Raw genomic sequence first — 14,235 nt, forward strand, 5'->3', positions numbered from 1 at the left:
GTATTTTTTTTTCCCAGAGCAATTAGAAAGAGGAGCTACTTTGGCCAAACTCCGCTTAGAGTATCCCCAGGAATAGTACACCCCTATCTATTTTCCATGCCGCATCTGTCATCAGACATCGGCCGCAACTTCGACGATCTACCCTCCCGCAAGACTCCCGAAGCGTCGATATCTCGACGCGTGTCGTCCGGTATCGTTTAAACTTTAAGTAATCGAACGCCACTGCGCGCGAGAGCCCTATACGTCTCACGTTGAAAATGAAAAAAGAAGAGAAGAAAATTGCAGTCGCGCGCTGGCGCGAGAAGCCGTATCGCTTTCATAAACTTCTGTTTACCAGCACCCTCGCAAGATTCCCGGCAACGTTTCTCGCCGTAGCGAGGCGAAGCCGCATTTGAACTTTGTGATACCGCTCGTATCGATCGCATCCCAGCAGCTGGGAAACTTTGTTACCGGCTCTGTCGGCGCGTATCCGTTCCGCGGTGTACGCTAAGGCGACATTATGCCCGATTCATATGCCCCGTCACGTTTCTCCTTTTCTATGTGTCCTGCGACCCGACCGGAGCGCACGACGCAGCCTCCTCTTTTCCCCCCTCGGGTACCGCCCTCCGCGGGTACCAGTTCCTCCTCCAGGGTTCCCGTTCCTGTCGCTTAGATACGCGCGGGAGATCGAAATTCAAACGCGGGTATAATGGGGCGATTTCACCTTGGAACGTCGAGTGGAAATTCTCCTTCCGCCGGATATTGCTCGGCGGCCGATTGATCATCTTTTGGAAAACGGGGGCGCGATTGAAAGCGCGACTTTTCCCGATGCCTGGCTCAAAAGCGCCCGTAACGCGCGCTTTAAGGGCTGTTTGCGCTCAAGCGGCAAAGAACGACCGTGCACTTTATACACTTTTCAATGCGTCAAGTAGGTAGACGCGATCGTTGACGCTTGATCGTTCAATGGCGACGACAATTGGGGGTGAAATCTGCATTTTCTCAATAGCAATATTACCGAGAGACAAGAAATTGTGTACCGCATAAACGAGACTCACACCCTGCAAGGAGATCATTCCTCAATGCGTACACTCACCCCGTGTACGGTTTCGTATTTGTTTTCCAATATTGTGCATTTAAATAATTTTACATCGTACGCCTAAATTGTCGATAATTACATATTTACATTGTATATCCGAGCGTTATACGATCCGCAATTAACGTAAGATAATTGATACGTGATATTCGGTCGTATTACAGGAAAATCTCCCCCGCTAATTCGTGACATGATAATGTTCCCACCTCGCATCACATCACCTCGCCGAACACAAGTTGCCGCCGAGGGGGTTTTTTTTTTACGGCGTTATAATTGCGGAACGCAAGCGCGCGGCCCAACTTTAATTTTCGCCGTGCGCGTGTCCATTGTCAGCAAACTGCGGGCCATCAGTTTGATTGCATTAATCTCGAAATTGCCACATCCGCCACGTCCGAACGCCATTCGTCGGATAACGTGTTTATGCGCGACGTGTCGCGTGTGATTTAGCTATAATCCGAATCCGCGTCGCTTCCGCGAGTTCTTCCCCCGCCGGGAACACATCATTACCGGTTCCGTTTGAGGGGATAATGAGCGTCGAGAAAAAACGTTGCACAGCGCGACTCTGAAACGCGCTAGCCTAACGAAATATCTCCACGCGCGCCCTCGGGGGAAAAGAAAGACAGTTAGCAACCCATTTTGGGGCCCACAATTAGTAATCGAATTATCTGGATTGTTCGCAACTCTAATCCTTTGCGAATTTTGCCCCGCGTAACTAAAAATCGCAATTAGCTATTCTATCTATATCCAGGATTTTGAAGTAGCACTAATCAATTCTCTCAACTAGTTCTGTCGATATTCAGCAACGCAAAGACAATTTTCACTTAAGAGGCACTAACCGAAATGTTAAGTTGCTTAACTACAAAAAGAAACGGCCAAAATTTTTCCCAGAGTAGAGTTAATGCAAATACTTGGATTGCTAATTGTGGGCCCCAAAATGGGCTGCTAACTGTCTTTTCTTTCCCCCAGAGCGTTCAGGTGATGTCGAATTAATGTACAGGCCGTCACGCGCGTACCACAAAGTAACAAGAATTCAATAATACGGTAACAATTGAAGCCCCAATGGGTTACGCACGATCCCGCGCTCGTGTAATACCATCCCTTGCATTATGTTGCATAAAACGTTTTGCAATTTATCGCCGGCAATACGCCACGAAAATTAGCCGTGCGCCAACATTAATCTATCCGCCCAGCGAAAATCATGATATCAAACATTAACAAGTCTGACGGCTCTTTTAACAGCGAGTGCTTTCGACGCGCGTTACGCTCCAAATGAATGACACGCTAAAATGAAAGTTCGGCCATTCCCGTTCGCCTTTTATCCGCGCGTGCAGCGGTGATCAATATCGAGTAATACGTTTCCGTAGAGCGCGGATTTTTACATTAAAAGCGACACTTCGCGATTGTTGCGAAACAAGCGAGATATTAACGATGGATGCCGTTTGTTTTATGCAGGGGCATTCACAAATTTAATTAACGCAAGATACAGAATTTTCGCGTGTACGCTTTACATTAATTAATCCGTGAATCAGTTCAATTTGAACGTATGACTTTCACAATATTGGCTTTAACAACCGCTATTAGAGCATAAATAACATTTGGGCACATTTCCCGATAAAAAAAGAAACTAAATTTTTGAGCTTATTTCAACGTTTCCTTTATCCCCGAGTCTTCAATTTTCACAGGTCTGTTCTTATGTACCATTGGATTCACTCACACAAATTTACGCGTTTCATTACAAAGATGTCTAAAGTAGCGGAACAGTAACTCGTCGACGCTCACCCCGTCGGCGAAGCCACTACAAAAGGGGTTTTGCCCTTTACATCCGTCTTTTAAACCTGCGAGTATCCATAGATACATCCCCCCCATTTTAGCAAATTAATTTACGTGTTTCTGACGCGCGACTTTGACCTTCCAATTTTAGACGGGGAACAGTAGCCATTTTCGACTTAATTCTCCCTCGTTACAACTATCTGGAGAAGCGTAAATCGCCGGGGGTGGTTTTCGTTTAATTATTAGCTGCACAAGCACAGGCTATCGACGCAAGTTAATTATCGGCCCAAAATTACCGCAATTAAATTTAAAGAATTGCCAGCCCCTCGGGATCTCTTTATTGAATTATCTTATCGAAATATTGTTGCTCCTATGGAATATTTTAGATACCTGAGAACCTCTCGCAAGAATTTCACGAGTAGGCGTATCGATCGTAACGAGATACGAAACATGTTGTTACACGAAACAGTCTCATATCTGACACGAGCCATACGAAACACCCGAATCACGCGAAGGACACTTTTTCCACACCAGCCCTCATTTTGTTACCTTGCTTGCACCGATAAGCCCGTCGCGCGAGAGTTACCACCGGTCCCCCATTTTTTTTCCCTCCAACGGTCACGAACGCAACTCTCCCCGACAACATCCACCATCTCTCTCTTTGATAATAAACATCGGGCAGGAGCCGTGGGGAAATGTCGGCAAATCGCAGCCGGGGGTCGCGCGTGCATAGGTAACAATGGTTGGCGGTGAACAAAGGAATCCACTATCAATAGGGCGACCCTCTGTCGGCCTGACAATTAACCCCATCGAATTCTCGGTTCCCCGCTTTCTTGAAAATCGACGCGCGCCTCTCGCCTCGAGAGGGCTGCTCACCCGACGACAATGAGGAAACATTTTTGGTCGGTTTCCAGCTCGAACAAATGCACACAGTTTTCTGCGGTTATAGAAATCGTTTCTTTCCTTCTCGCGACGGTGAAAAGTTAATCCCGCAGACCAGAGGACGCTGGGGCAAAATTAATCTTCTCGCGAAAGAAGATGGATTTTCAGTTGTGCTAATTGCGACGATTAATGACGTCAAAGTCTCATTGCGCAGTTTTATTCGCGCCGCTCGAAGAAACGGTTTCACGAAAAGTTAAGATCGATTCGATCACGACACGTTTGCCAATACTCTGCTTTATACGCAGACAATGAATTTCGGTATAAGCATATACTCGAGTCGAAATTTTTGTGCTATTTGGACACTTTTAAGGATAATTTACACCTACTTAGCTGATCTGTACACCTACATAGACCAGCAATAACCTACTTTGATGACATTATATTTACTTCAGCTCCTACTTAAAAGGACCTACTTTAATGCTAAATTGGCAAAAGTAGAAATTTACGACACTATCAGTTTTAAAGTAGGAGTAAATTTTGTGCTTGCAGTTCGACCTCTTTTACTGTCTTAGGTCCTACTGTATAATAGAATTAAAGGTTCAACATAGGGTCAAAATTTCGACTCGACATACCTCTTGATACCTGAGCCTCTTATCTATTCGAAATTAACTTTGGCGTAGAGGCTATTTAAAGGATCGTCTACAATAGATGAAGTAAGCCTGGCGTAAGTAAGAGTAGGAGTAGAAGAAATGAATCAGTTCTATTTCTTACTCCTACTTCAGCTCTGACGCTTCCTCTCGGCGAATTAGAGCGCAGTTCGACCAGCGGTAGAAATATTTTAAAAAATTATGCCTGCACTTTAGCTTTTACACCGATAAGTAAAGGTTACGGTTTTCTTACTTCTTACTGCTCACTTCCAATGTAGACGGCCCTTGACTCGGGTATGGAGTTCGCGTGAGACGATTTGTAGTAGCGTGTTTTAACTATGCCGGGCTCTATCTTCTTATGAAAGGTCTAGCGTTATCAGATTACGCGTCGTGTGACTGTATTTTCGATTCCAGAAAGTCTGAATAAATTAAACGTCGTTCGGACGTGCGTTGCGCGAGGCTCGTTTAAAATTTATATGTCTTACCTGTGCATCTGCAAGGATGCGCCGCATCAAGGCCAGGGTGGGGTGCGTTGTGAGGTCATCTTGAAGGGCAAGCGCCTCGCCTTCCTTGTTCAAACGATTCAATGTCTTCAGAGCTGCAATAGAAAAAAGAACCGAATCAATCGTAAAATTCAAACGCCACGGGCTGCAAGAGCGAAAATTGCTGTCGCACAACTGTTAGTTCGCGGGAAAAGTCCAAAGCTTTGACGTAGTCTCCGGGAGACGTCTGACAAAAAGGGACGTCCTTGACATCGGCATTACGGTGTTTTACAGGTCATTCGGGACTTGTAACAATTGCGGTAAGTGACCGAGCTTTGCGGAAATTGTTGGCACGTGAGGGCTACGCGGCGGGTATGTGCGCCATTGGATCGCGCTAAGCCTTTCATCCGAGACACGCGAGAAGTCGGGGAATTCCCGAGCCCGCGCCCACCGGCGCCAAAGATGACCGGTCTCCCGGCTCGTTCGTCTCGTATTATCTTCGCCCGGCCGGTGGTTCGAACGGCGGGATAATTGAATTCCCGTGGTAGCCGGTGATCGTGGCGCGAAGGTGGAAAGGCCCAGGGGTTGCCAAACTGTTATCGACAAGTTCGTGAGAGGAGCTCGTTTCGCTGAGGTGCCCGAGGTAAGCTCGGGATAGACACGCGCCTTCGACGCTTCCACGAGATCGCGCAGAAGCTACGTGCTGCGGTAGAGCCTTTAAAAGATGGTGGCGCGCGATGCTGCACTTTAAACCATTTTGTATACTTTCGAACTCGCGTGAGATTAGAAGCTTAAGCTTATGAGTTGCGGGTGCGGCTCGAGCTTAGCGGAACTGATAGGAGAATTTTACGTCTCAAAAGTTTCTGTTGCTTTTATAAAACAGCCATCGTCAAAGGAAAACGGTGGTATGAAGCGGTGCATCCTGATAAAAGATCAGTCTTCCCTGCAGAGAGAGAGAGAGAGAGAGAGAGAGGGAGAGAGAAAGAGGAAGGTGGAGTTATATAATACCGGATAATACATTGTGGAACTCTCCGCGCGAGCTTAAGCGCAAATTTAGCAGAGACGCGTACGTAGTCGACGACGCGACGTCGGCTTTGATGTGGCATAAGCAAAATTCGAGACGGATCCGTAGACCGCACAACGGAATATATTGCAGCCTCATTAAAAATGCATTTCGACTTGAAGCGAGACTGGGATACCGCGGCGACGAGGGGACGCAACATTAACGGCGGTCAACGTTACGTTGAGCAATACTGGTGGAAAATCGCCGGCTTAAAATCCCGCGAATTCATCGGAAAATATTAAATCGCCCAGAGCCAATCGTGGGCCACGCGAGAGCGTATAATTGCATTAACAATGCGCGTTTTGCGTTGCCGCTACTTGGTGATAATTTTATGACGTTTACCGTTAATTCGGCTTTAATCTCGCGCACCATTTTTCCTATGAATGCGCCAACGGCGCTGCCAGGGTTTAACGCGGACTCGCTTGCTTTGTCGCGTAATCGGTATCGGGGACAAGCCCGGATGCTATTAGAGTATTATTTGTTTCGTCGGAGTTGCAATTAAGCGCAATTAAATTGCCGCTTGTGCGAGAACGGAGGAAAACTTGGACCGGAGAAACATGTTTTATCGACAAGTCCTGTTTGCGCCGAAGACAAAGGTCTCTCTTGTCGATAAGATACGAATCCTAGATCGCCGAACGTCTTCCGAGCGGATCCTCAGGCGCTCTGCGAAACCCTCGAAGGATGAACGTATTATCGCGAGATCTCGAGAAACGACTAGTCGTAAAACTGCTTTCCGCCGAGGGTTGAGACAAACTGAACTTTACAACGGTGGAAATATCGTCAACAAAAATGAGATCACTTAGCAGCTGCGTCGTTACACGGAATATTCAATCTCTATCTACTTATCTCATCCTATTCAAAAGTAAATATTAATAATAAATAAGTTTACGTCGACCTTAACTGGCCCAAGTTTAGCACACATTAATAGTGCGACGTGCAACGTTTCGACCATTGCTTTCGGTCCTTTTCGAGCACGATCTTAACAAATGTACGTGACAGAGTAATAAGGTCATTACAGTAAAATCGAAACAAGAGTGCGTGAGTCACAATGTAAAATGAAAGAAAACGCATCTTTATGCAAACATTGAAAGTCCGTATTTTAATTTATTTTCTTGTACTTTATGAAAGTCTTCCAAGTAACTGTTGGGTTTTTAAAAACAATTTATCGCAGAGTTCTGATTACTTTGTATGTATCAAAAATCGATCCCAAAGTTTTTATGCATTAACTTTTAGAACGCGGAGAAAATATCTCGCAATCCATAATAAAAATTAATTAATGAAATAGCACCTGACTATAATGCTCTATTATGCAATGGGCTTCTACTGCTTTTATTTCTCGTCACCAAATGTCACGACTACGGATGTCAGATCCCAATTCGAAGACCGCAGCATGACTGAATATTAATAAATGTACAAATTACAGGGGAAAATCTACCCGCGAATTGAAACTATTGAGTGATTTCGACACTGTACGTTTACGAATCGGAAGAAAATGCGGGCTTAACCATTTTTTCGACTTCCATTAAACGGCTTGCAATTATCGTCGGCTCAGACGTCTGTCTGTCATCTTTAAGCCGATTGATGAGTAGACGAGCAGAAAAAAAACACGCCCGAACGGGTAGATCGGCCAAGACCCCTTTCCTTCACGGAAGTCTGATCTCGAGATAGCAGCGGTTCTTCAAACACAGCAGGAAGCACTCTCGCGCGCATCAGAAACGTCGAGCGTCCTTACCGAATAATCTCGCGCGATCGTTGCTACCCTAACTAAAAGAAGGAAACTCGGTAGTGCTTCGTGTCGGAGATTCTCGATTAAACACAGCTGTATACTTCCGCGTTAAAGATTAGCCATAATTCGTAGGTTTCTGCGCTTCTCGCAAAAGATATAAATCTTCACGAGTGCAGTTAGAGAAATTAATTATTCTCTTTTATTAAAAAAAATATACGCGACAAATTGTAAAATATTTAACGACCGACACTCCCGAAGAAATCGGCTTTCGCGGGAAAAACAGTCTCTCGGATTACAGAACTTTTAAATACCCCCCGTCATCGAACCATTAAATCATGGAGCGGCGTCAAACTGACCTCGGTTCATTTCACAAATTTTCCAAACTCGCGTTTACGGTCTCGCGAGGCCGGCGAGCGCGGAATGAATCAGCCCGTCGACACGAGCCACCGAAACGATAAATCTCGCGTGCAACGCGAGAGAGGCGAGAGCGGTGCTCTCGCGAAAGTAGGCGACCGCGTTGAAATATTCCGCGCGATGTCGATACGGCGGCGCGATGTCGGCCGTGTTTGCGGGGCGTCTCGCCTCGGCGCACCTATAGCCTCGGATTTGTAGCGGTGCACGCGTCAAAGTGCACGGCGAGCTTATGTGGTCCTGGATGGTCCCTTACCAGGTCGGGAGTATATACAGTACCGGCCAAAATTACATCACCCTTGGGTTCTCCGAGTGTATCACACTGAAAAAAATTTCTGGTTGAATATGGACGAATCAGATAATTCCTTTAGGATTTACCAGAATTCCTTTAGGATTTACCAGAATTTCTGTAGGATTACAGGAATTCTGGTAAATCCTAAAGGAATTATCTGATTCGTCCATATTCAACCAGAAATTTTTTTCAGTGCAAGAATAACGACCTATTGTCGCCAGTGAACAATTAATCAACGTAAAAATGGATACTCGGCGAAACTGGTAGATTTTAATTAAAGAATAAGGAATTTGGTCGAACCGTTGTAGCCTCTTTCCTCGTCTTAATAAAATCTCTTGTCTTTTTCAAATTTCATTTGATTGAGACTGGAATGTCTACGAGAATTCCTATCTATTTCTTCAAATCTCGCAAATGTTCTGGTAGAAGTAAATAAAAAGTAGATGGTTTAAATAAATTTGCAAATCAGTGGCTATTGACGGTTTTCAGTGATAATCCACTGGTTGACTGTTAAGGCCTGTGTCCAAGGATGCTGGAACTTGGTCCAAGTTGTAGTTTCGAGAAATGTGTAGCCAATCGACCTGCGGCTATTCCATAAAAGCTGCAAGTTGATTGGCTACACACTTCTCGAAACAAGAACTTGGACCAAGTTCTAGCATCGCGGGCACAGGTCCTTGGAGAGTATCGTTAAAGTGTATCGAATGTGCTCAACATTTTACAGTAGACACCTGATAACAGATGCATCTTGCAATGAAATTGTACAAAATACAAAACTAGTTGCGCTGAAAAAGTCATGGAAAGGCGATACAATTTTGGCCGGTACTGTAGGTCTACCGCAAACACAGAGAGAAGTAGATACGCCTCCGTCGTTTCCTCGGCGCAGCGGGGTGGTTGCGGGGCTCGCCCTGATATACGGCGCGCGCCGATATTATGCGCCGCCCGCGCCTCGGAAGCGAGATTCTTTATGAGCTTTTACACCGACTCGGAACTATCGAGGTCGTGCGGCCGGCTAATGCGAAACAGGAGCCCCTTTATGGCGTTCGGCGCGGATAAAGCGATACTCGATAGCGCTCCGCTCGCGGCGCGGCAAAACTGCTTTACGGCGGGAGACCGCTGGCTCAACGTCTCTCGGCGTCCGATTAATTGTATCGAAGGAATCGGAGTGCGGATACGCCGGCCGATTTCGCATGGAAATGAAGCACGTCGACGGCGCCGTGCGCCGGCGTATTTACATAATGCATTATGCCAAGCTAAGATTTCGTTTCGCGCTTAAAATGCGGCGCGGCGGCCGCAAATCATAACCGCGACACGTGTATCATTCCGACTTCCGGGACAACCGAGAGACGACGTGTGCGCGCTACGACCTTTTGGACCCCGCTATCTATCGCGCCATTGCGATTCTAACTTTCTCGACGTCGAGGAAAATGAATGACTGGTCTGACAAGCAATGAAAGTTAAATCGCGGGTGCACGGGACGGCATAAATCTTGCCGGGAAATTAGCGGCGTGTGAATCGACAAGCCGCCTGGTATCGGACAGATCCGTCCCGCTTGTTGTAAAATTTCAAAGGAAATTGTTTTCGACGGCATCGCGTTAACGCCACAGACTTCTGTGTGCCACTAGACTGCTACCTTCGAGCTGAGAAGTGAGGCAACAGTCCCGCCATGTCTTGTTTTGGGTAAAAATCGGTGACACACCGATGCACTACTTCATTTTACCTAACAAGACATGACGGGACTCTTGCCTCTCTTTTCAGCTTTTCAGGTTTCTAAGCTTAATTTCAATGATACGTTGTTCTCTGACTTACAATTGGTCCGATTAGTGGGACACTGTACACAAAAGCCACATAATTTGTACATTACACAAACGTTTTCACGAATTGACAGAGCCAAAGGTGTAAAAAGTGCAGAATCGCTCCAGCATCCCCTTAATGGCCGACGAAAATTTTAATAATCGCGCGTTCAACGCGCAAACGTATTCCGATTGCACGGCGCGCATCTTAATACCGACGTATCGCAACGAGTTCCTCGTAATCCACGAGACACTGGTACCAGAATTACCTTGCGCTTAATATATATATCCGGCGGAGCGCATAGTTTACCGGTATGACTTCCGTACAGCGGCGCGTACACGGCGCGCTGGAAACAGGATTAATGGATTAGCGATGTTTTGAATTACAAGCGAAGTGTAAGCGGGGCAAATATTCTCTCTCTCCAATTAGAGCGGAATTCTACGGGCGGTGCGAAGCTTCAAGTTGCGGCGGAATCGGCGCACCTGCAAGAGTCCCCGAGAGCCGCCCAGGGTGATCCTTTATAAATGTAGACCATTCCGCCGCACGTTCGCCAAACGGAACACCATTCATTTTGCATAAAGTACGAATCTGTCACCGGGATGTTAGAAGAGAAGCGATAGACGAGATGAAACGTTGTATTATTACATTATTACATCGCTACTCTGAAAAAATTCTAGGTAAATTTGTCAGATGCACATACACTAGTAGCACAATACAGGGTGTTCCAGGGAGAAAGATCAATATCCTGGGAAGTGATAGTATCGGTCATTTTAAGCAAAAATGTTCATATGAACATATGTCCCATTCCCCACTGTTAGAGCTACTTGAAGGTCTCGTGTATGTACTTTTTTCTGTACACTTCACCCTTCATCCAATCTCATAAACGTCTGCGGGTAAAAGAAGATCTTTCCTCCTGAGATACCCTGTATATTAACGCAATATTGGGAAATAATGTAAATCTAGTATTCCCAATATTGGTCCAATATCGTAAGATGGACGCCTTTTCTTATTTAGCCAATATGTCTCTTTAATATTGGTCTAATATTAGGCATCAATATTAGACCAATAGTGTTGTTACATTGTTACATATTGGCCAATGCACTTCCAATATAAATCTAATATTATATAATTATTGTCGTGCAATATTTACATTTATTTTCTGGCCAATATTGGCTTTACGTTGGACAATATCGGCCACGCATTTCTAATATAACCAACTTTGGACCAACATTTAGCCAATGTTTAGCCAATGCACCGTGCTACTAGGGTAGTAATACATTTTTTGAAAAAATTTTGGCCATTATTACTGAATTTATTAATAATAGCAAAACGTCCGGTAATAATTATAAACATTTTGAAAGAGTAAATTTTGCATTTAGTTGAGCCAACTGAATTCCGCAATGTTTCAACTTCAACCAATTTATATCATCATAAACCTATGCGTTTAGTTGAAACTATTTCACCATAGATCTAGGTAACATTAACGAAGCTTGGATTATTATAACCAAATCTTGTCAGTGCACAAATTGGAAAGATCCCAAAGCACTGTTAAGCACGGGGTATTTTCTATCTTTTCTTTTTCCTTTCCGTTCATACTATTTCAATCGGAGATACATCGAGGTCGGGGCGGACGCGGAATAACCTGATGCGCGGTTCGCGCCGATGTTACACTGTCTGTTCAGTGAAAGCGAGATTCTTTATGGTTTATCACGCGTTGGAAACATATCGAGCTTGTCGCGAGGGTACACGCAGCGCGGACCGAGGTAGACACGAGCGATATGTAACACGGCAATAAAAGTCATAACGGCATGTGACGCGTTATGTACGTATATATGAGGCGTCGCGACGCATTACCATCAAACTACGTGACCCAGGATCGCGTTACAAAGACGGAGCACCGCGCTAAGAGCGTAACGACGTGCGCGACGTACTTAAATAAATAGCAATCTGCATGCAATTAATAACCGTAATTGTATAATGCATCGGATACGCGCAACACCGTGTGTGTTTTGCCTACGACTTTGATTGACGCCATTATTCAAGATAAGCCCGTAAGTGCCTCGAATTTCCGGCGGAAACTCCGCGCGGCGGGCACCAGACTTGGAAACCCAGCGCGATGTTTATCTTCCCAAGCACCAGAGGGAAAAGGGGAGGGGGGGGAAGGGGGTGGGAGTCCCAGAGTGTAACACCACAACCTGCCCGAGAGTGACCAGAAGCTGTCGTCGGACTCACCTTCCTCGTAGGGCTGCGCACGCTTGGCGAACGCCCTCGAGAAAACGCCGCCGCGCGGCTTCGAGGGGTCCACGCCGTTTTCTACGGCCGCGCTCATTTTCGCGAGTGGTTCTTCACCGAGCGTGTGTTTGCCGTGGACGTATCTGAAATTGACAGATTAAACGAAACGTTCTCATGAAAAACAAAAAAACCTATCGGAAACGATTATTGAACCGCTCGACGCTCCTCGACGTTCGGTCCCATGTCGAAACTTTTCGACTCGATACCCCCCCCGTCAGTCGATCGGATATTGAATTTCGTCGCGACGAAACTATTGTATTAAAGCTTAAAATATGTGGCGGATTAGCGTGCGTTTAACGCGAAAAGAGCTAACGATGAGATAACAAAAGGAAAAAAAGGAGGAGTCTAAACTCCTTGCGGGCGAGACGACTGTCTGCGCTTGCGCGAATCGGTCGGCCTGTCGTCTTAAGCGGCTTTCCCACCCTTTGTTGCTTTGAAAGCTACACGGTTTACGCAACGGCGCGATGTAGCTTTACGTGTAATCTCATTAACCTTTCGTGATTAGTGCATTAATGTAAGACCACTAATTCACCGGCAGCGCTCGACAAATGCATAATACAAGTGCGGTTTTCACGCTGTCGGGGACGAGTATAATGGTAAAGTTGTAAGGTACATGTCAATGTGCTAATTAATGTAATTAACTCGCATCTGATGCCGCGCAAAAGTCAGTCTCTCGCCGGTAACTAGTGCTAAAACAACGTTGCATACTATAGATAAACTGTCGTGCCACCCACGCTCACAGCAACGTTAATTTATGTGTTACGATTACCGAGTCACTCCCCCCCCCCCCTCTCTCTCGCTCTAACTGCATAGCTACCTGCAATTGCAGTAGGAGTTCTGTTAAATATCAGCAGGGTGAACTTACAATCAGTTATCTTTCGAGCGTTAGGCGATGCTCTCTTAAATCTACGATTCGTCGGGACACTTGTACATACTCGCGCACTCTGATCTTACGTAGAGAGAATTTTCTCTTAAAATTGATCCCGAAAATCGCGCGATCGTGAGACAACGTGGCATTTTGAAGAATTTTACGAGAATTTTTGAAATTTTACCATACATTTCAAAACACTCTCATAAAATTCCTTGAAATGTCGTGTTATTCCACGATTACATAAATTTCAGGATAAATTTGAAAAACAAATTCTCTCCGCGTGTGACCTAATTAGTGTTTCGTATTCTAGGTGGGTGCGGTAATTAGTCAATTGTAATCTGCAACATCTTTCTATGTACTATCCCTCTTCTTATATTTAAATTTTTTATTATACACGGAAAACACGAAGTTGTATCAACCATATGAATGAAAAACATCAGATAGTTGTCTTTAATCTAAATATTTAGTTCAATGTTTAAAATTAAAATCCATAGCAAATACACTTGAGTGAATTATGTATGTTCGTGGCAGCCCGTGACGTTAACGTTTAATTCAAGCAACTTCATTTTTCTTTAATTCAACAGCATCTCTTCGCTGTATAAAAGCTCACTCTAACTCGTAATTATTTTTCTGTGCAGCTTGCCTGATGCTTTAGGGAACTTGTCCCGGAGCGTTTAACAAATAAAGATTCTACTATTCTATTCTAGTTAAATGTACATTGTCGCGCAGTTAAAAGATTACAAATAGAAAGACGCAAATTCTTTATCAATGCGAAGAAATGTCGCCGATAATTAACGTAAAATCTTTACGTCGTGCGTTACCCCGTTTAACTTTAACTTTAGAAGAGTTAGGAAAGTGGACGACGACACCCGACGTTGCGAGACAAAGTTAGAAACAAAGTGAACTTCCGCAAATCCATTTTGGTTCGCTCAACTCCGG

At 45.1% G+C, this 14,235-nt stretch overlaps 1 protein-coding gene across 1 annotated transcript in view; it reads right to left on the reverse strand.

Annotated features, from left to right (window-relative positions):
* LOC105565068 (liprin-beta-2) overlaps positions 1–13,434 on the reverse strand; it is a 67,473-nt gene extending 54,039 nt beyond the window's left edge. Inside the window, exons 1-2 of the mRNA XM_012017926.1 lie at positions 12,366–13,434; positions 4,857–4,969 (exon numbers count right to left, since the gene is read on the reverse strand). Of these exons, the coding sequence (XP_011873316.1) occupies positions 4,857–4,969; positions 12,366–12,462 (210 nt within the window). The 5' untranslated portion in view covers positions 12,463–13,434. The remainder of the gene's footprint in view (positions 1–4,856; positions 4,970–12,365) is intronic.
* Between the last annotated feature and the right edge of the window lie 801 nt (positions 13,435–14,235).

This window comes from Vollenhovia emeryi, unplaced genomic scaffold (assembly GCF_000949405.1).
Source record: "Vollenhovia emeryi isolate VEMERY1.0 unplaced genomic scaffold, V.emery_V1.0 DF939155.1, whole genome shotgun sequence".
In the NCBI taxonomy this organism is placed as follows: Eukaryota; Metazoa; Arthropoda; class Insecta; order Hymenoptera; family Formicidae; genus Vollenhovia; species Vollenhovia emeryi.